Consider the following 22,292-nt stretch of genomic DNA (forward strand, 5'->3'; position numbering starts at 1 on the left):
CTTCTCCAGATACATCTTCAGTTTCATTCATAACAGCATCATTTGGTGGTGTCAGGCATGTTCCCCATTGTTTTACCACCTCTGAGAAACAGTACCCATTCATGACAGGTAATGCAGAGCAGCTCTGATTCCACCAAGCTTAGAGCCCTCTTTCTTGCTTTGATAGGCTGGTCATTAAACAAGAAAAGATAGCAACCTTATTTTTTGACCCATCATTTTGCTTTATATTGCTTCTATTCCTTACATTTTTATCATTACTTTTTCAATTTTTAATCACATTCAGCCTGCTTCAGACATCTTCCTTCTCCACAAATTCTTTACTCTAGACTACTAATCCAACAGGCAAATGAGAAAGACTGTAAATATTCAAACGAACATGAGTTTGACCCCTAATTTTTAGCTACCACAATGCACACATGGAGTGTGTACACCTTCTATTGTTGTTTTCCCCCATTTCTCCAAACTCCTACTACCAACAATTTTTTTATCCTTAATCACGGTGTGTTCCTACAGACACCACAATTCTGGCAGCCTTTAAGAACTTTCTTAGCTCTACTTATGTTTATCTTTAATAAGATCATAATATAGATAATGCATGTGCTAACACTTCAGTGATTAATGCTATAAAGTATTTTTGCTTTTATCCGGCCAGTGCTCCACCTCCTTCCGTACCTACTCATCTATTTGTATTCAATTAAGGTCTCCTTCAAAGGAGAACCCTGTGGATGAAACATCCCAAAGACATTAACTGTTACTGACATTAAAGTTACTCAAGACATAGTAAAAACTAAAAACTACTGTTTTAACCCAAGAACCTGGTAGAAATACCTTTTTTAACATACATATTACTATGGGATGTAAGGTCCAGAAGAAGGTACATTACACAATGAGGAGAATTTAAAGCAACAAAAGGAATAGGAGAGAAAGTGTACAGCTCCTTGAGTAAACATTTGTTTACTAGCAAGTTAAATGCAGGGGTTCATTCCTTGCACAATCAAGGAATATTTCCACACATTCAGCAAAGGAAAAGAAACTTTGTCCTAATAAAGAGGTTGTCCAGAGAGTTTTTTCTACTAAAGAAAATAGGAGTTTTGAACAGAAAAGTATTAAAACACCCTAAACCTTAGAGGATAACACTTCTTTTCTTGCGTGTTTACCATGGAAGTTATCTTGACCTTCATTTATTATTAGTTTTATACTCTGATTATAGTTTGACAGAACAAGCCCATACAATGTGAAATATAATAGCAAATTGATGGTGATCTTCAAATACATCAGAGCTTGCCACACAGGATAAAGTAACAATTCTCTCTGTCTTCTGGGGATAGGACAAGAACAACTGTGTATAAACTGCTGTAGGGTAAATTTAATCAAGAGAGTAGGACAAAGCTTTCAAGTTTGCTAAGCACTGGAAGGAATTGTTTTGGATGTCATGGAATACCCACCACTGGCTGATTGTAAGAAAACAGACAAACAGCAGAAACAGTTCAGAGGCTTTTTAACTTTCTGTGCATTGGGCAGGGAAGAGAACTAAATGACCTAACAGATTCTATTAATACTTCCTTCTATGATTTTTTTGTAAATGTCATGTACCTATGAATTAGAACCACAGAGACTTGCACATCACTTTTTAGAACCTATCTTCTGCCAGTTACAAGGGTAATACATTAGATTGCTCCACCAAGGTAGCCCCAGGAAAATGCTCTATAATACTGAAGTAGTTCTTTGCATGGAAATATGCACACGCCACTTTCCAATTTTTCAAGAGGAGTCAGCAGCTCAGTAGATCTCATTGTTATATTGTGTTATGATGAATGATGTTTTCATAATCATGTGACATGTCTAAATGACACAAACCTGGCTTCCCACCAAAAATTTAAAGCCCCTTACTTTTTTTTTTAAAGAGGAAAACAGCCATACTCAGTTCTTATGGTAAATTTCTCTCCAAGAAAACGGCAGTAGAAGAATTTAATACAAAGTATTCCCCAAGTCTGTAATTATTACAAAACAAGTTCAAAGGATTTTAGAAGTAGAAGATGCTTTCATAGAATGGTACATAACTCCTTATGTTGAAACTACAGAAATATATAATCAACAATGGAACTGAAAGTTTAACATTTTCGTGGAAGTTTTGGAAACATACAGAACATTTCCAAAACCCAGACCTTCTTTTTCCTCTAGTAAGGTCAACTGGCACTTTTCCTCATTGCATATCAAAACCTTTCAGGTAAGAATGCAATAAATAACTACTGTTTGACATCATTTGCTTTATCTAATGTGTTAACATAAAAGCAGCAAAAAATATTTTGGATAGCATGTTCTCCTTTGTTACAAATGCCTTAACCTGAAATTCTTTCCTCCTTGCAACTTTGTAAGACTGCTAGATCTCTCAATGTCATAGGTTTTCATAAATACAATATAGCTTTTGGCTCTGAACAGTACCTTGAAAAGTTGCCATGACAGCATTGAGGATTCTGTTCAGCTTGCAATCCTCAGCAGGCTATGCTGCTCCTTTCTTACCCAAGTCTCTTAGCACCTGCCCAGACATGCACTTGGCAATGTGATTAACTCCTAACATACATCAGCCATGTTTTTGCCTATCATTCCTCCATGTGAATGAAGCACTGTTTAGTATTTTGTTCTGGTAGCATGATGCATCTGATTTCTTATTTTTCAGCGTGTTACTGTATCCACAGGTTTGAAAGGCAAGGGCAAAAAATTCTGTTGCTAGAGTAGAAGGTGATATGACAAGTGATACTCCTCTGGATCCCTAAGAGGTAATCTTCCAGTATCACATCTCTTCTCTAGTGCTTCAGCCCTTTAGACTTAACTCAGTAGCCTATTCCTGAAATGTCCTGGAGAAAAATACAACAAAAGAAGTTGGACCAGGAGGAATACTGAGTACTAGTTCACCCCTTCCATGTAGTAGCTGGTGTTTCAGGTTCCTGGGAGCCCCTGCCAAACCCTGACTCTGGTTCTTGTAGTGTCTGGAAGGACAAGAATAGTACTGTCCTTATATACTTTCAGTATGAGATTCTCTGTACAACAAGCACTGAATTTAGAATGGAACTATAAATTTCAGAAGGAAATCAGTGCTGCTGCCACTATTCATCAGGTTTATAAACCAGATAATCTTAGGCACCAGAGGACTGCTTTAACTTAGCAAGTGTTTTGAGATTGTATGCAACTACTTTTATGAAAAGAAGTTCTTTTAGATTCAGAAAATATACTGCCTACATTTGCTATGGGTCAAGATGGGATCTTTTCCTGAATCAGTCACCCAGCCCTAATTCTAATAGAATACCTCTGAATAGTTTTATACTAATAACTGCTCTGTAGAGACTCCTGAAATTATAATATATTAAAGACTCATCAGCCTATCAGAAGAACATGTAATTTTATGTTCATTACTTCTTGGTTCCTGACTATAGAATTTGGATGGTTGCACCTCAATTAAAAGTTGAATCAAAGTTAATATAATTTAAATAAAAACTTCAATAAAAAGTTAAAGTTCTGTTCTTAATAACATTAATACCCTTTAATGACCGCTACGGTCATTACCACTAGATAACTGACCTTCTTGAACCTCTCTTCACATAGAAACCTTTCTCCCAACACAGGCAATTATTTAGCAGTAATGAGTGCTCTGTAAGAGATTATTGTTTAACCAAGTACCTTGACACACTGCTTTCCCCCCGTTATCTCTATTCTTCAACAAATGGTACATTTTTTTCTATTGTAGGCTTTTCAGTTCTGAGTATAGAAGCCTGTGGTCTTATTCTTTCCAATGCAGAAGTTCACAATATAATTGGCAAAGCTTCAGATATAATTAAAATCTTGAAAATTAGGGTGCTATGAAATAATGTTTGTGAGCTGCAACTGTGGCCCTGTAAAGCAGAGCAGTTCTGACGGCAGGTTTGAGATGCCGAGGGATAATGAGGAACACAATCAAGAAATATTGTTGGGGATGAAAAGACACAATTCTTTAATGGCTTGTGGAAAAAGAAGGAAAAGGAAGAATTAATTATAATAAGACAGAAATATTTGGGAGCATAATGGAAGCCAAAGGAAAAAAGTGAATGGAAGAACAAATAAAGAGCAAAGAAAACAGGCAAGACAAATTAAATTTGGGGGCACAGAATTAAATTCCATAAAGAAAGAAGTCTTTTTGGCAGAGTCCTGGGAGCATTAAATGTTAAAGGATGTTACTGTAGAAGTGTGAATTACTGGTTCAATGAGCTCAACACAAGCCTGGAAGACAAAACTGCTGAATTCTAATTCCAGCTGGCCTAACAACTCACAGTGTAGCTGTGGGGAAGGCTCCTTTCTCTGTGAAAATTACCTTTTTTCAAAAGGCATCATGATGTTTACATATGCTGTGCTTCAAAAATACTAAGCATTGATAGTTACTAATGCCATTAAGCATGTCTTCTTCCTCAGTTTTTAATATAAGATTCATGAAACACCTTCCAATTCAAATTCTCAGGCTGAAATATCTCAAGCATTTTGCACAAATTCACTTAGAAATATCTTATTTCTTTTTCCTAAAACAAATCTTGCCTAACCAATTTAACAGGGTGAGCATCTTCTAATCGGTTTATTTTGAATATTCTGACCACTCTTGCACCTCTTCACATGAATAGTGCTGTGGTCAGATTGTGGAATAAAACCTGAAGAATCTAGCAGAAATAGTGTGCTATATTTAGAGATAAGATAGAACATGTCAGCTGGTTGCATGGCACAATTGTACAATTGCATGGCACAATTGTACATTACTTCCTCATTTGGTCCAAAACACTAGAAAAAAGGTAAGTCCATATAATGCCTTAACAGTATGCAGAAAAGAATAGCCTGAGGCCTTTGCTCATTTAAAAACAATAAATATCCTTTAATGTCCTAGATGAATTCCTATCTGCTCTCTGTCCTTAGAAAAAAGGCCTCTAAAACTGAAAGGTGGGGGAACCATTTTCCTATTGCCAACACTTCTGCTATTTAAAAGAAAACAGAAGAGAAATTTCTCCAAATTATTTTTTCACATTAAGATTCCATCTCCTAAAGCCTCAGCTCTTTTCATAGTATAAGTGTTAAATTGATTGAGGTTCCTCTGTATTTTCTGAATAAGGGGACAACTGAACAACAGGGAGAGGGCTTTCAAAGCAAACTGCTTATGACTTGCCTTCTATCTTAAACAACTTATGATAGGATTTTTATTAATGACAATACCACAGGAAGGTATAATATTCTGTTCGGTTCTGGAAAATACTACAGATAGGACTGCAGTGTATAGAGCCTTGTCAGCTAGACATTTTACTACAATGGAAGAAAATGGAGCAAGAAGGATTTTTTTATTTGTATAAAATATATTGTTCTTTCAGGCTGTAGTGAAATAGTTTCTATTTAATTGCAGAGAAATCCTAAGAAGGTTACAGCAGTGAAACATTAAAATTCTAAGGGCAACTAATAACATTAAAACTTTATAGCCCCAGATAGAATAATTTAGACAAAAACAACATGAACATATGTTTTGTGTAATAATAACAAACATTTATAGCTGTCAAGAGAGAAAAACACAGGTTTATGCACACCTTAATGGCGTGCATGGGTGAGCATGAGTATATTTAAAACATAATATATTACAAAATTGACAGCAGGCATGACTCTTCTGGGTACTATGTTAAATCAATGAATAAATTACCAAAAGTGTGTTGTGGCTGTTTGGATGTGTAATTGAGCTTAACGTATGTAGTGTTATTTCAAAAGAAACTGTTCAAGGAGTTTCTAGACCAATCCACTATGCATCTTTACTAAGCTGTTTACAAATAACAATAAATGAAACTGTCTCACAGTAGGAAGGAAGTTTAGTTATATGCATTACATAAATGGGAGAAAAGTTAATTTTAATATGTTTTTCGGGTATTAAAACCAAACTTATTTTAATATTGCTAGGATTCACTAAATTGGAAATCAGCATTTTTCATGTTTAATTATAGATTTATTTTAATTAGCTATACTCTACAAACAAAAGACTTTGTAGCTATACATATCAGGAATAAGTCTACTGAGATAAATATGGATGCTTCATACAGTACCCATACTGAAGAGTAAGAATCAATGCCCAAATAAATGATCTAGCAAAAAGATGAACTTAAATTTATTCTGCTTATTTAGTTAATACATTTCCTATCCATTGTCTAAAAGCATTTTATGATGTTAGAAAAGTATGAACTTTTAAACCTCATTTTTCTTGATGAATTAATACCAAAAAAAGCATAGATTTGCAAACTAACCCATTAATTGCCATATTTTAAAAAATTGAGCACATACATCTGTTCCTTGTTTCAGGGCTGTTTCATCTTACTACACACAGAATTTTTAAAAGATAAATTTACCCTGCTTTTTGCATCTATCTTTAAATTTTGCAGTTCTAGTAGTACTTGGTTGTTATGCAATGCTCTAACTGCTTGCCCCTCAAATCTAAGATAGGAAGGGCAGCCTGTACAAAGTAATACGAGGTACTCAATAACCTTGTCTCCAGGAAAATTTGCCAAATCAACAGCAAGGACAGAAAAGACAAGCTGACCTGACCTCAGTCGCTTCCTCTTCTCCTTCCTCCAAACTGAAATGATAATCCTTGAATGTAAGCAGTCATAAATGCACCATTCTAAACTTCTGTTGTGTATCATAGCTTTAAGTCAAAGTATTTCAGAACACATGGTGCTGAGCCCTTAATCAGATCTGAACTTTTTCCTTTGTAATTTTCTTTCTCTTTTCTCAAGATTTTTCTTCATTTTATAGGGGATGATGTAGACTGTCAGCATCAGCCATATTTCTGATTTTCTTAGGGCTCATAAACTCAAGGATTAAGGCATTCTGTGCTAAATGCCTGTCTCCTTTCTACAACACTTCTAAAGTGTACATGCCCAGATGAGCTATTCTTTCTCTCTGGCGTGATGATGGTTCATAAAGCATGCTATGGGGCGATTATAAAAGAATACGCCATACCACCTGTCTTCTGGTCAGAAAACCCATTTTGCATTTAAAGCCATCCTAGGTTAACTGTAATTAACATTTACAGCTGCCCATGAGATATGGCAAAGTACACTACTACCACACATATTCTTGTTGCAGCTACTTCCAGGTGTTTAAGGAACAAGTTTAAATTGCTAAATGTGATGCAGTCCCCATTGTATCTCCCACATTAGTTACATTACTTTGAGTAAGTATAATTATCAATAAATGAGCATCTTAAAGCATCTGAGATACTTAAAGAAAAGGCTAAATTAAAAATCCAGGCAAAATACTACAAAAAAAAAAAAAACCTCACCAAAAAAACCAAACAAACAAAACAAAAACAAACAAACAAACAAAAAAAAAAACCACAACAAAGCAAGAAGGTATAACCCAGAAGTTACTAGACCTGATATACAAATGTACATATGCTTTTAACATAAGCATCTTGCAGGCTTTTTAATGTTAGTCTATATTTTACCAAATGCTCTACTGAATTATTTTTTTTCCACAATGTAAATACACATAAAGAAATCAGGTCACACATATATTCTTAGCACCATATTCTGTTGCCTTCTAATAAATTGGCATAAAAAACTAGCAAAATCTGTAACATCACTTTGCATTTAAAGTTTAAGTGTAGTCAAGTATACTATGCCACAAGACATCTAAGAATAAGTCAGTTTAAAAGTGCAGGATGTCCAAATAGATTTTTCCTTCAAACATTGTTTTAACTGATTTCTCTTTTGTGACCTCCCTAGTGAAGAATAGATGTTTAAAGTACACAGCTGAGGCTAGAACTAAAAGATACTACAAGTTAAATCATTGCTAGATGTTCTGAAAGACTAAAATAAGAAGCGAATTGAAAAAAAAACAAAGGGAAATGCCACCAAATCATGCTGAGTATAGAAGTAATTAAAATAATTTTAAAAGAATTAAAGCATGAAGAAGATAAAATTTACCTTTATCTCATAATATCTTTGTTCACATCAATGTTTCTTTTGTTCTCTATTACACATTTAATCACTCTTGGACATCAACCATAACAGCAAAAATTCAAATACCTAACTGATAATTAAGCACAGTAATATTTATAAGAAGTTAGTTTATTCTGTAGATAGGAGCATTAATTTAATGCACAAATACAATGAAAGTAAAATTTCTTTTGAAAGATCAGAGGCGTGCCATGCCAGTCACTCTTTAATGGAATAAAGCAGTAATTTTTGTTTTCAGACCAGTAATATAAATTTAATAAAATGGAAAAGTTACAATGCTATTAACAGAAGCAACAATCTTTTGAGATGACAATTGACAACAGCATCCCTATTGAGCTGTCCTATTTAAAGGACAAGATTTCTGTGAGACTATATCAAAAGGGAAAAATTAGATTTTCAAACATGATTTTTTTTCAAAAGCAAAACATGGTGGAATAGTCTGGCACAAAAAGAAAAGAAAAAAATATCTTAGTACAGAAGGCAATCTTAGTTTATGCCACTAAATCCTGCATTACCAGAGGTAATTAGGATGAGAGGCATGAGTTGATATTGCACTGCTATTAGCAGAGCTAGAAAAGAAATACACTAGTGGAGATAGAAGAAAACCTTGTACGACCAACACCTAGATCTTATACCACATCATCTGATCAAGTCAAAATATTTATCATTGTGATGGCTGGTAAACAACACATGGGTAGAAGACACATTGAAGTTTTCCCATTCGATCTGGCCAGCACCGCGTTTGTCACAAGTCACCGGCAGAGCACCAGACACTCCGAACCCATGCACTGCCAGCAGTGAGCTCTGGGAGAGAGCCTCCCCACACACTCCTGTCCTATATTTCACTTGTGATCCTGCTGAAATCCTGAACTGTTTTGAGGAGCAACAGATGGCATGGAGGGAGGGGAAGCAGGAATAAGATATGAGAAACTGAACTGAAAAGATCTGAATTTCAACTAATTTGCTTTAAGTAATCACGGTCTTTAAATTCAACCCCAAACTTGCTTTACCAAGGCATTTTTAGTCAGCTAGGATTTCTTATTTTCACTTAGTTATTTATTAATTTATTAGTTTATTGTGTGTTCCATCAACTTCTGAACTCAAACTCAAATATAATTTTTTTAAAAGCTCTCTTTCTGCTGTGCTCTAAAATCTTGAATGAGCTCATGGGATTCTGAACCCTTATGGAGAAGTAGAAAAGTAATAGCTCTGACAGGATATCCCAGAAATTTCCGCTTTAGACTGGGAGACATTGACTTTTCAGTAAAATAAATTTGTATTTGTGTGTGCATGTTACTAAAAGTTATTAAATGTGTATTTTACTAGAAATCTGATAAACACATGAAACAATGGGGCAGATAGGAATACATTAAAGCTTCCACCAATATTCAATTCTGAAAAAATGTTCTATAAAAAATAAAAGAACAAAAATGCAACAATATGATTGTGTAGAGAGAGCAGAATGAACAGATACTAGCAAAATAGGAAATCAAGGCCCTTGAGTGGTTAATACTTCATTTATGTCACTTAAGAAAAATGTGTTCATATGAACACATACTCAATACCCTTCTGTTTTTATATTTTCAAATACAGGCCAAACCCAAATGGGATTTTTGCCTAAATAAAACTTGTCAGAGTTGGCCCACTTATACAGGGGACATAACAACAGCCTAACACACTTCCAGAATTCCAGGTAATAATGTTCAAATTCAAATAGCATTATGATAAAATAAGCCCCTTGGGCGTATGTTGGTTTAAATATCTGTTCTCATCAAGTTCTTATTCTGCACTTGTTCTCAGAGGAGAGATTTAGATTTAAAATATCTTTCAAACTGAACTTGATCTATGTTTTAATAGAAAGTAGCCCTTCTCATTCCAGAAGTAAAAAGTCATAATTTCTTTGCTAACTATGTAAGCATAACTGCTTCTACTAACAGAGATGGATGTTAACAAGGCAATAGCTGCTAAAAGTCATCAATATAAAATATTTAGAATCACCAAAGTGTAAAAATTGTAGAAGAATATTGTAAGTATCACAGACAACTCAGAGTACTTGTTCACATCTTCAAAGATGAATTTTGATATTTTTGCAGTAAATTTTATAATATGCTGGTTTAAAAAGCAACTATGTTTCATAACAGGATTGAATATTGTGCTTAATAGTAGATACAATTTAGCTGCAAAAAAATATGATTTTTAAAGTGTGGCTCTCTCAATTTTAAACCTGGTAGTGAGCTAAATAAACCACAGATAAGATTACTGTCAGATTCAATGAAAAAAAAAATGGGGACCTTCACTAATTTTTAGAAATTTGGCTTGCTAAAAATTATTAAAATTATTTTACATGCTGTGAAAACAATACTGTCATATAGAATATGCAGGAGATTGATGGATATATGAGAAAAGTATCTCTCTGAGCTAAAATGGGACCCAGATTTGCTTGACCAAGACTAGTCTTTTCTAGTTTTTACCTGAAAAACTAGAAAAATATATAGTTAAATAGTGATATAGAGAAGTTTTACCAGGGCTCATGTAACCTGAAAGATGAGGTTTAGGATGGAGCTATTACTCATTTGTCTTGTCTTATTGCAGTCCAAAGAGTGACTGCTTAGATTCATTCATTTTTCAGTGAAGGGAGGTTCTAAATTAAACAAAAATCATTCCTCCTGCCCACTAAAAAAGCATACAATTAGGAAATCAAGAGAAACAGCTTCCCATAAAAAACAGTGAATCTCCCATGTGGAACCTGACAACACATCTCACAGCCTGTTGGGTTTTTGGGTTGGTTTTTTTTGTGCACATTTGATGCTTTTGCTTCAACCATTCTGGACAAAACTATGACTATTTGAACAAAAGAAACATTTTCAAAATGAGCTCTTATAGATATATAACACTTAAAATCTATCAACTGAAAATTACTTCCAAAAGCAGTGGTCTAGTGTTACATTTACAAGCCCACCTGCGTAGTCCTGCACCTTAGCCAGGCGTTATCACACAACAAAAGTTTAGTTATTATTGCAACATTTCACCCTCAAAACATTGAGTTAGATTGATCCCAGGTGGCCTCAGTAATACAGACTGTGACTTCCAGCCAATCAAGAGGAAGGCACTTGGGGAGAACTTGCATCCTCTTTCCCTATGAAGCAGCCAACCAGCACCACAATCCACAATGGGCTCACAGAGACAAAAGAGGAGGCTACCAATGACATAATTTGATTTACAGTCTTTCCTGAAAGATCTCAGCTGCGTAAATCCTTATGAACAGCCATATGAAATGCAACATTCACCCTCTGGAAAATGAACAATAGTTCTGACCCTGCTTCTCTCAGGGTGTGCTGAGGAGTAAGCCCTTGTAAAAGAGCTGACTAAGGTTCCAAGGTTCGGTTTGCTTATGCCTATGTTTGGTAAAAAGACCATGGTCTAATGACACAAAAATTTAAATTTTATCAGCTTGGAAATGTAAAAATCAACCAAAAATTACTGGCTCAGTTAAAGTATTGTAACAAAGCAAGAACTTGTTCAGCTACATAATTCCTTTACTCAAGGATATAAAATACAAGACAGAAGAATCACGGCAGTTTTATGACTATTATTCTGTATGAAACATCAACTTAAGATTATATACATTTAAGAAGCTTAATGGAAACATACTGTACATGAGAGATTACCTGATCACTATAGCTTTGCCTGGGTTTTTGAAAGATTCTGCTCAGTTGAAGAAAATTTTGCTTCAGAACATGATGAGTCACATATTCCTGTCAAGGCACTGGTTTTGCCCATAAAAAAGTCCTGTACCACAAAGGTACTAAAAAGTACTAAAACTGTTTTCTTTTTATCTGTACTTAAATTATCACACAAAATATTTCAGCTATTTCTGAGTGTGACACACTTCTACAGTCAACAAAGCTTTTCTACTCATTTGCCACAGTCACATCCTTTATATCCTTCAGTAGACCTTTTCTTCTTGTTTCTTCAACAAAGACCCACTATAAGTCAGTCCCATTCAACATCCCATATTCAGACTCTCCTTTTAACAATGCTAGTTTCTCCTTCCAAACTTATTTTAAACCATCTTTCTTTTCTATTCTTCCACTCTAAAATGGTGTGTAGAATTATGGTGTCATCTCTCAAATCCTTTTTGAAGATACTTTTTGTTACAATGATAGCTAGGTCTGTGCACAGTCTAGATAATGTCTGTAACATTATAATTACATAACTTATAAAGCAAGGTATTAAAACCTAGAAAACAGAGGAGGTTGAAATGTCTAACTGTGCTAAAAGACACAAACTTTACTTCCTCTTGCTTTCTTTTTATGTTCTTTTCATTGTTACATCAACATAGCTTGTTTTGATTAGCTTGGAAATTCTTAATGAATGTTTTCAATCCTGTATTTGGATAACAATTAATATCAAAAGAACTCAGTCATGTTTCACATACTCCAGTAAAAGCACTAAAAGACAGGCTTATTCCTCGCAAAACCAAAATAATGTCTGTTGATTTACAGAAGGATTTTGTAAATACCACTACCCTTTTAATCTTGTTGGCCAACTCATACATGGTTCAAATCCCCACCAAAGAAGCTGACAGATCAAGACCACTGTAATGTCATATAATTAAATACCTAAAGCCAAGCAAAATTGTAACTGCAATTAATTTTTTCTATCACAGTAGAATTAACAGCAGTAGAATTAACAGCATCATTTGTACTTATGGCTGGGATGACAGTATCTTTAGTCTAGACTTCCACAGTTTCTAAGGATTCAGAATTGAAATGTCACATTTTGCTTTTAAATTGTTCAGCTGTTAGGCACAATAATAGTATTTATGTACAGATAGCATTTTAAATATTCAACAATATGAGACTATGCGTCAATGGTAACATATCAGAGACCTCAGTTCTAATTAGCAGAAAGCACTTCCCTATTACCGTCTTTGAAGTAGTGAATGGTGAAGTACTGTACCATTCACTGTAATATTCTTCAGCACAGAAATACGTTGCAGGATATTATAAAGCATTGTTTTTACCAGTGAAAGGTAACAACTACTTAACTGTGCCTAAGACTATCCAGTTGCTCTGAACAGAAGAGACTAACACATTCAGCTGAAACTGCAAAGAATTAAGGTGGCAGATGGTAATTACCAACACTGGAAGTAAGCCTGGGTAAAGGTGGTTAGAACTTCAGTTTAATGTCTCATCTATGAGGTGTTGCACTCATGAGATAAAACTCTCTCATATTTAGATGGGAATGTGGCACATTATGGACACATTACGGGAAAAAATTACTTCTTCTAAAGCACAAACACCAACTTTTCTTGTACATTTCTTTTCCAAAAAAAAGACTTGATTAAGCCATGAGACGATAGACCAGAATGGCATGTGTATCACCAGATGAAAACCCTTTCCATGTGTCTGTACATCAGAGATGAAAGTCTTATTTCCATTTCATTATTTTTTCAAATTGTTACTGAATAAGTAATGGCTATTTATTTGACATTTTATTCCTCAGCATTATGAACATGAGATATAGGATTTAATCCCCAAGCCTGATCCTGAGTTTTTGCATGTAGAAAAATAGAGAAAGAGAGGCTGTAAGTTAAATAAACAAATTCAGTTTGAGATGTAAAGTTTTAAAATTCTGCTGCAATCTAAGTAACTCCAGCAAGCTAAGTAAAATGATCTTTCCAGCATATGTTATTCCTGCCCTTCCATTAGAAACAAGTGAAGGGGAAGAGAATGAAGTCCAGTTACATTCGCTATTTGACAACTTCAAAGCACTATCCACTACAATAATATATGCAATACCCCAATTGCATATATTGGTCACCAGTTTTCAAAGTGGCTATGTAAGTAAAAATATTAGATTCTGAAATCATAGTCTCTGTTATCTGTTGATAATATTTAAATCCGTCTCAGTAATTAACTTCCCCTGTTTTAAAACAATGAAAGACGTCAGAAAAAAATACTGGTATGTTGCTTTTAATAATACAGCCCATGCACCACACTCAAATACAGATATTTCTCTGCACTAATCACAAAGATGCCAAAACACTTCATTTGTGTATTCCTCTTACATCAAAGTATTAATCTACATGTGGCAGTCATAGCAGCCTGATTAGATGGCCAGGACAAGTTGCAAGTCTGAAGTAAACAAGAAAAGACTATTACCGTTCTCGGAACTTTGCTCTGCCTTGCTGTCCAGTTCACAAATTCATCTTTGTCTGAAGAGACTGAGCCGAATATAATTGTTCTGAGCTGTGGGTTTAGTCCGCCCACTAGGTCTGAGACCAGTGTCATTATAAACCTGTCTGTGAAGCAGCATTCCCAGAATCTCAAACAGTGATCAATACAAAACAGCTTCACCAAGCTTTCAATTTTTAAATGAAAATAACTTTTCTCTGTACTGAAGACTGTTTTTTTTTAGAATGATTGTAAAAGCTGTAAAATTACATGCAACTAAGTGGGAAATGATCCTGGAAGCGTGTGATGTTTAATTACATATCAAGAGAAAATTACAAGGGTTTTCTTTTTCCCTTTATACAAAGGTTTGTTTAACCACTACAAATTTGGTTCCTGAGCCACCTACTATTTTTTTGACTTTCGATTTATTTTGTTACATGTGGTTTTTTACCTCCTTCTCCAAAAAGGATACTCTTCAATTCCTGACTGCTTTTATCATAAACCCATTGACAAGTCCATTTTACAGTGAACACATTCTTCCCAAGACTGTTTTTTACCTAGAACAACTAAGTCAGATTTCAGTGTTCTGTGTATTAAGTCCAATGTCTTAACCAGTTACATGCTTAGTTTTCTGAAGCTGGAATGAGAAACAAGAAGTGTTTTCCACGTAATAAAGCAATTATTCTGGAAATAAACATGTCCAGAAATACAAACTCTCTGTGTGTGTGTATGTATATATATACACACACACATATATGTGTGTGTGTGTGTGTGTGTGTGTGTGTGTGCGCACATATATTTGCAGAGTATACCATTATTCTTTCGACCTACCAGCCTTTAAGTTCCGATGTTATATTCTGAACTGTTACCAAAACAACCCATAAAACCTAATTCAAACATTTACTTGCAGAACAAAGATATCCAGATCTCAAAAATCATAGTAATGAACTAACTGTACAAATGCATGCTGGGAGCAGAACTTGCAATTGACACTAAGAATATTATTCCATACAATGCTCAGTGAAGGAGAATGTGTACAATGGGCAAATGCTATTAAGATTTGTATGCTCTTAAAGGACATCAGTTACAAGACAAATTTGCAGGTTCTTCAGAAAGCAATGAACTTTTCCAACAAACTATGAATTAAATAGATCAGGGTAGCATTCAGGTACTTACACTCACAGCAACTAGATATGAAAGTAAATTGTGTTGTTTTTCAATACCACTCTTAACTGTTTATTTAAAGCAATACTGTTTCAGTATTGCTTTTGTGATGGAGAAGTGACCCAATTTAAGAGATCACTTACAAAACAAGTGATCTCAGACATCTTCAGAAGGTGAAAAAAATGAAAAATACACACATATATGAAACCATTCTTCCTATTTTCCACATATTTTAGAATATTATTTTGATTTCCATCAAAAGAAACGTACATTGCAGCAAAGTATCTCCAGATTCAGAAGGACAGTCAAGTGTATTTTACGTCTCATGTACTACTCATATTGTTAGATCAGTACTTGTTGGATAGTGCAGTTTTTAAAAGCACTTCTCAATGGAGTAAGAAGGCAAAACTTTATATCTTTCAATTTAAAGTGAATACAGTCAGCAATTCTTCATTTATAAAAATGACTGAAAAATAGTGGTAGTAAATACCTAAAGAACTCACTGTTTTCCTAAGATTTTACAAAGGATGCAATATATTAGAAGAGATTAGGTATCAGAAATGTTTAAAATCAATTCTAAATCTTCTATAGCAATCACTCTAAGCCACTAGGAAATATACATTTGAAAAAAAAGATAAAAATTTCCTAAGCAAAATCTGAATTCTTTACGACAAATGTTGACAATATATTTCTAGAGTTCAGAACATCCCTTTCCACCTCCCACTCTTCACTTTTCTTATTAAAGATGCCACAGTGCTACGAAAACATGTTTTAAAAAGTCCTAAGGGGAAAGTTTCCTATGGTCTTTGAAATTCCTCCTTTTCCTATTTCTTTACAGATTTCTAACACCAACACTGTTCCTGTAGTTTATCAAAAAAGGCAAAAATAAAAATACCCTCTAGGTATAATCTTTCAATTTTCTATTACACTTCTCGGGCTCTTTTTGGTTTTTGAAACAAATACAAACTGAAATGTGCAGTTATATTATTAGCTGCATTTTAGTTTTAGTTAGTCTTTTAGTGTGAAGAAGTAGATGGTATTCAACCGCTCTACTGCACATACTTACACCACTGAAATAACCTGCGCATATTTTTAGTTTGATTTCTTTTTTTGGTCTACTTTATTTAAAATTTATTTGTTGGCACAAACAAAAACAAGCAAACAAAAAAACCCCCCCAAACCAAACCAAAAAAAAAAAAAAAAGCAGTTCTTCAGTTTCCTATCTCTATGATAAAAAGGACAGGGCAAGGAACTATCCCCTATCTATGTAAGAAATTTACTGCAATATAAACCCTGCCTCCCTTTCTACCTTTTCAAGCAAATATTTGAATATAACCATTCCAAGCTAGGGATGCCAAAATTTTCATCACAAAATCCAGCTGGATTTTAGAATACTTGTTACATGATAATTTTGATTAAGCTGTTAAAGGTTTGGCCACGTTGATTTAGATGAGTCAAAATGTTCAGAGATATGGGATCATATTACCAGCAGGGTAAAAACAGCTTTGGGCTAGTTGTTTCGTTTCACAGATCTCATTAGGAAAACAAGTGTTACTTCAACAACCTACTTCATAAAGGAGGAGCTGTATGGCCTAGGAGCACTTTCCATCATGCAAGTGATGAGGGATATCAGTTCAAATTCTGTCTCCTGCATATATGTGTTTTCCTGTATTTTTGTTTCATTTTTCTCCTTGATTCTTCCTCCATCTTTAAGACCATTCTTGCTATGTAGAATAATAGTAGGAAATCACCAGAACTTTTCATATAATCATAGCCAAGAGTCGCTCAACAAACTACTCTCTTGGAAACATTGAATACCAATGCTAAGAATTGCCTAGCATCAGAACCAGAAAATCCACTCAGCACAACCATCTTTGTTGTTTCCAGAAAGAGAATTTCCAGAAAGCCATGAATTTTTCCAAACATTTCAGCCAGATGTGTGCCAAGATACTGAGTTACTGGATTGTTCTCCTGCATGTTCTTCGCTTAAGAAACAGCTTTGCTTACAATTGATGGTGATGAAAGGTCATGGACCCTAACCAGAAGTTTCTGTTGTGTGCAGTATTCCTACACTGCTTGCATCAATTTGAATAAGGATGGTCTGTATTTCAAATGCTCTTACAAATACTAGGTTTGACAACTGGTAACTACTATAGCCCCCTTTAATAATTAATATCCACAAAATTATGACAGGCATCAATAACTTACTCTTAAAGTACTTGTATTCAACACAAGTACTATTATGGACGACTTAAACTTGGAGCAAAAAGATTTGTGGAAAGGCATATGACCTTCTTCCTACTACAATGGCCATCCCCTAATTAAGCAATGCATCTGATAGTCATTAACAGGAATGAGATAATGAATCACTTTCTCTCTTCTTCGTTAATTTGCTGTAACCAAGCGGCTAATGGATGTCAGAGCTGAGTGATTGCACTGATTATAGTGATTTATAGTTGCAACAAAACAATTTAAAAGCATTCTGATTATTCATGTTAAAGATGCTTTATGTTTTGTTTACTAAATGTTTTATGTTCCCCCTCATGCCCCTCTACACACAATAAGACAGGTCTTGCTGGAAAACTTGAAAGTTCTAAGATTTTTTTATATTGTTTCAGAGTAAGGCATTTCATTTTGTTTATAAAAAAAAAGTTTACCCAGTAGAAATGAAAAGCCTTAGGGTGGAAAGAAAACTTCAGTGGTGCCTAGTTCAAAAGAAGACGGAAATAAGAGGAAATAAGGCAAACTTCAAGCCACTTACCTTAGGGCTCCCAGTCCCTTCCTCATTCTCTGCAGACACATCAGTAGCCAGTATCTCTGCTTTGATGATATCCAGAGCCCTAAGAATCCAGCTGTGTTGCCGTTTGATTTGCCTCTGTAGTTCCTTCCATTGACTTGCAATCATCTGCAGCATGTCCTTCAGTCCTTCTCCAAAATGAAGGGGGAAAAATAAAAGCTGTAAACTCAACAGCGTCTTTAAATATTGCCCTTTATTCAAATAATTAGAAGGATATTTATAATAATAAATGCAACAGGAGTTTTAATGTGTTTTCTCATCAATAAACCCAAGCTTTACTATTTTTCATCTGGCAAAACAATGCTATAGAGACAAACACTTCTTTTAGCCATCATGTTAAATTTTGATTGAGTTTCAGCTGACAATTTCAAGAGAAAAATTCCACATAAACTGTCATTTCTCTGCAGAAGGGAATACTGCAGAGAAATCTTTCCCTCTAATATCCAGTCTTTGTCTTGAAACATTTTGAAATCCTCCAAAGACATTTTCCTTACCTCCAACTCCTTTAAATATTTCCTGTAATTTACACATTACCTTTTCCTACATCCGTGATTACATGCACTACCCTCTTTAGCTATGGCTTCTCTATCTTTTTGGAACTATACATAGAAGTCAGTAATTTCCTATAGCTTTCATGTTACACAGGTATGTCTGATGCTGTGAAACAACAGAGGCACACATATAACATGATGAGAAAACAGTATAGCAAAGAATAACTTCAACCTGGATGAAAAGCATGTTAAGTAGGCCAAAATTAAGATGGCATTCCATAGCAGTATATGCTGATTAAAACCCTATTAAGCAGACAAGTCACGCAAACATCTAAAAATATAGGAGGTGGTAGGGATAAAGGGAAATCAGAATATCTCTCTCCCTCCTCTCAATTTAAGGCCTCTGAAGAAAAAGACAAGCCTAACCAAAGAAAAAAGGTATTTTTAATTTTAATCTAGTCCTCATAAATATATTTAAATCAATGTAAGAATTAGTTTAAGTGGTAAAATAAAGCTTTACCAATGCAATTACTCATGCAGAGTATGTAAATACATATATATATTTGAAATCCTAGTTCATTATCTTAATGTTATTTCCATGGCACCTACATCAAAGAATATGTCAGTGTGAAGTTTTCAGTGATGTGATTTCAATTGAAACTCAGTCGAACAGCAAGACCAAAATAAAATGAACAGACTATTTGCAGGCAGTATTTCATTTTATAAGTATCACTGCATTGTATGCAGTATATGAAACATTTATAAATCTTGAAGGTCAATCTGATAATGTAAATATTAATAATACATAAGGAAGTGAATATATGCAGTAATTTACAGCAATGCTTCTTCATTCTTTAATAGTCTGGAGACATAAAGACTTGCAATATTTCAGAAGGATTTACCTGATTTGTGAGATACAATAAGCTCAAGAAGTTGGCGTCCTTCCTCTACCACTGCTTCTTTCAAAGCGCAGTGGCTATCTACATTCAACTTAAAACTCTGCAGAAATAAAAGAAAAAAAAAAAAAGGGAGGGAAAAAAAACCTCAGCATCAGACATTGGAGAGGCAGTTATCATAAAACATACATACAGAATTACTTGCTGGTTTTTATCAAGAACCACATCCCAATTCACCCAATAGCCAAACTAATTTGTGATACTAAAAGCTATTGATATTTTGGATCTGGGCTCAAAATGTTTCCATTAGATCAGCAAAGTGCATCTGTGTTGAAACAGCTGACAAATCTAGACATTCATTAGGTTTTATGAAAAGTCACAACCCGTAGGCTATATCTGGAGTAACAGTGTTCTATAAAATACACTAAATTTATGCCACCACATATGAGCTCTGTTTTTTTCAGAGTTCTTTGAAATGTTGGTGATAGCACTATTTATGAAACCATAAAAAAATTACAACATTGAATATATTGGCCTTATGTGCACTTATACAAATCTATTAATATTGTGTTCCTGAGTTAACATTCATATCCATTTTCAAAGAAAAAATCAGTCTGCTTTAGATCTCTGCCTTCTTACTTTTTAAAGCAACTATTTTTCAACCTTTTTTTTCCAAATATTTTTAGTAGTCTGCAAAGGATCTCTGTTTTAACAGTCAATAAAGTATTTTATTTCTTTTTAAATTATTATTTTATTTTTACAAATTGTATTAAGATCTAGTAATAAGGGAACTGGAAAAATGATCTACTATATGTTATGCTATTTAATACACCAATGATGACTCAGATAAATTTTTAAATCATTTTCCAGACCGTCTCACTTTCTTACTTGCCTGTAAGAAAGAGAAACAAAATACAATAGAGAACAGGATACTTGCTGTATTTAGTCATAAATTGTGTGCAGACCTAAAACGCATACAGGCAACATATTTTCTCTTTGAAATATCTATGGAATAAATGGAAACAATATTTGACCACTTGGAAAAAGAGAGCTTTTCCTTCTCTTGGGAATAAGTTAACTGGCAGAGATGAAAGGAGACTTTGCAAGTGCAGATTCATAGCTTCTGGTTTTTATAAAACTTTATACTTCAAATGGTAGTGACCATGCTAGAAATGGAGCGATAGGTAGCACAGAATACTCAAGAGCCCTTAATTCTTAAGGAAGCAACCATTTTTTTTCTTCCTAGCCCTTGCAGTCAGGTTGATTGGCATAGCAAAAAAAAAGAAAAAATATTGCCAGAACAGTATTAAAATGAAGTACTTCTACTGTAATTTTTCATACTTGAAAAAGGCATGTTGCTCAGAGTCTTAACAGTTTTTCAGGCAGCATTATACCTGACAGTGACAGAATGTTTTTTAGAATTTTCCATTCAAATAAAGAGCAATAAACAGAAATTTTGCTACCTTTAGCATTTTTACTAGCCCAATTCTCCTTGTATCTGAATACACTGTTTTGTACCAGCTCTGAACAACTGGGCCAGTCAAGAGAAGTTAAAAAGGAAAAAAGATGCCTAGTTTATGTCTGTCCCTTTCTTAAATCTAGAGTTTTATAAACCCAAATCTACAAGTTCTTTTTCTTTCATAAGACCGTGTCTGAACAAGCACTGACAATATTTAATTTACTGTTTACTTAAAACAGGCTTGTACTGAATAGTTTGTAATCATGCACTTCACAGGAAATGCACTATGCGTGTGCCTCACACAGCAAAGAGAACCTAAAGGACCTGAGAGTAGGTTGTGTAATTTCATGTAATTGAAGTTGAGTATAGATGCAGCTGGATGTGGCAGTGTCTCAAGATGATGTGGATGTGTTTGATAGGAAAATTGGAAAAGATGAGGTATTCTCTTTCATTAGGAAAAAAAAAGAGACTTGCTGTCCTAGAAAAGATTCATTTAACATAACGCACCAGATACCACAATACAGCTTGATTTTCAGGTGCACCTATTAACCAGTAATAACGTTAAACTGAAGAAGCAAAATAAGCTGAATAAAGATGGGGCCAAACTTTTGGTTTCTGACTAGCAATATTCTCCTTGTGCAAAATTCTTATTTTATGGATAAATTATTAGTGGCACAAATGTCATGAACATGCATGAAATTTAGCAGAAATAAACTTTTCCCAGCAGTGAGGCAGAATGTCATGGTTTAACCCTAGCCAGAAATTAAGTATGACACACAGACTCTCACTTACTCCCCACTCAGGGATGAGGAAAAGAATCAGATGGGTAAAAGCAAGAAAATTTGTGGGTTAAGATAAAGACAGTTTTATAGGAAAAGCAAAAGCTGTACACACACGCAAAGCAAAATGAGAAATTCATTCTCACTTTCCATGGTTCAGCCACCTCCAGGAAAGCAGGGCTTCATCACACATAACGGTGACTTAGGAAGACAAATGCTGTAATTCCAAACATCCCCTCCTTCCTTCTTCTTCCCCCAAATTTAGGTACTGAGCATAATGTCACATGGTATGGAATACCTCTTTGGTCACTCAGGGTCAGCTGTCACAGCTGCATCTGTTTCCAGCTCCTTGTGCACCCCCAGCCTACTTGCTAGTGATGTGGTACAAGGAGCAGAAAAAGCCTTGGCTCTGTGCAAGCACTGCTCAGCAATAACTGAAACATCCCTGTATTACCAATACAAATCTAGAACATGGCCCCATACTACCTACTATGAAGAAAATTAACTCTATCCAATCCAAAATC

At 34.6% G+C, this 22,292-nt stretch overlaps 1 protein-coding gene across 4 annotated transcripts in view; it reads right to left on the bottom strand.

Moving 5' to 3' along the window:
• Positions 1 to 22,292, bottom strand: part of AKAP6 (A-kinase anchoring protein 6) — a 214,164-nt gene that overhangs the window by 118,344 nt on the left and 73,528 nt on the right. For 2 of the 4 annotated variants that reach the window (XM_084208619.1, XM_084208617.1), the window contains exons 6-7: positions 19,537 to 19,633; positions 18,108 to 18,271 (exon numbers count right to left, since the gene is read on the bottom strand). In XM_084208619.1, the coding sequence (XP_084064745.1) occupies positions 18,108 to 18,271; positions 19,537 to 19,633 (261 nt within the window). Of the gene's footprint in view, positions 1 to 18,107; positions 18,275 to 19,536; positions 19,634 to 22,292 lie in introns of all 4 variants that reach the window. The other 2 variants (XM_084208618.1, XM_084208616.1) reach the window with 1 other exon arrangement.

Source organism: Fringilla coelebs (assembly GCF_963513975.1).
Source record: "Fringilla coelebs genome assembly, chromosome: 6".
NCBI classification, from domain to species: domain Eukaryota; kingdom Metazoa; phylum Chordata; class Aves; order Passeriformes; family Fringillidae; genus Fringilla; species Fringilla coelebs.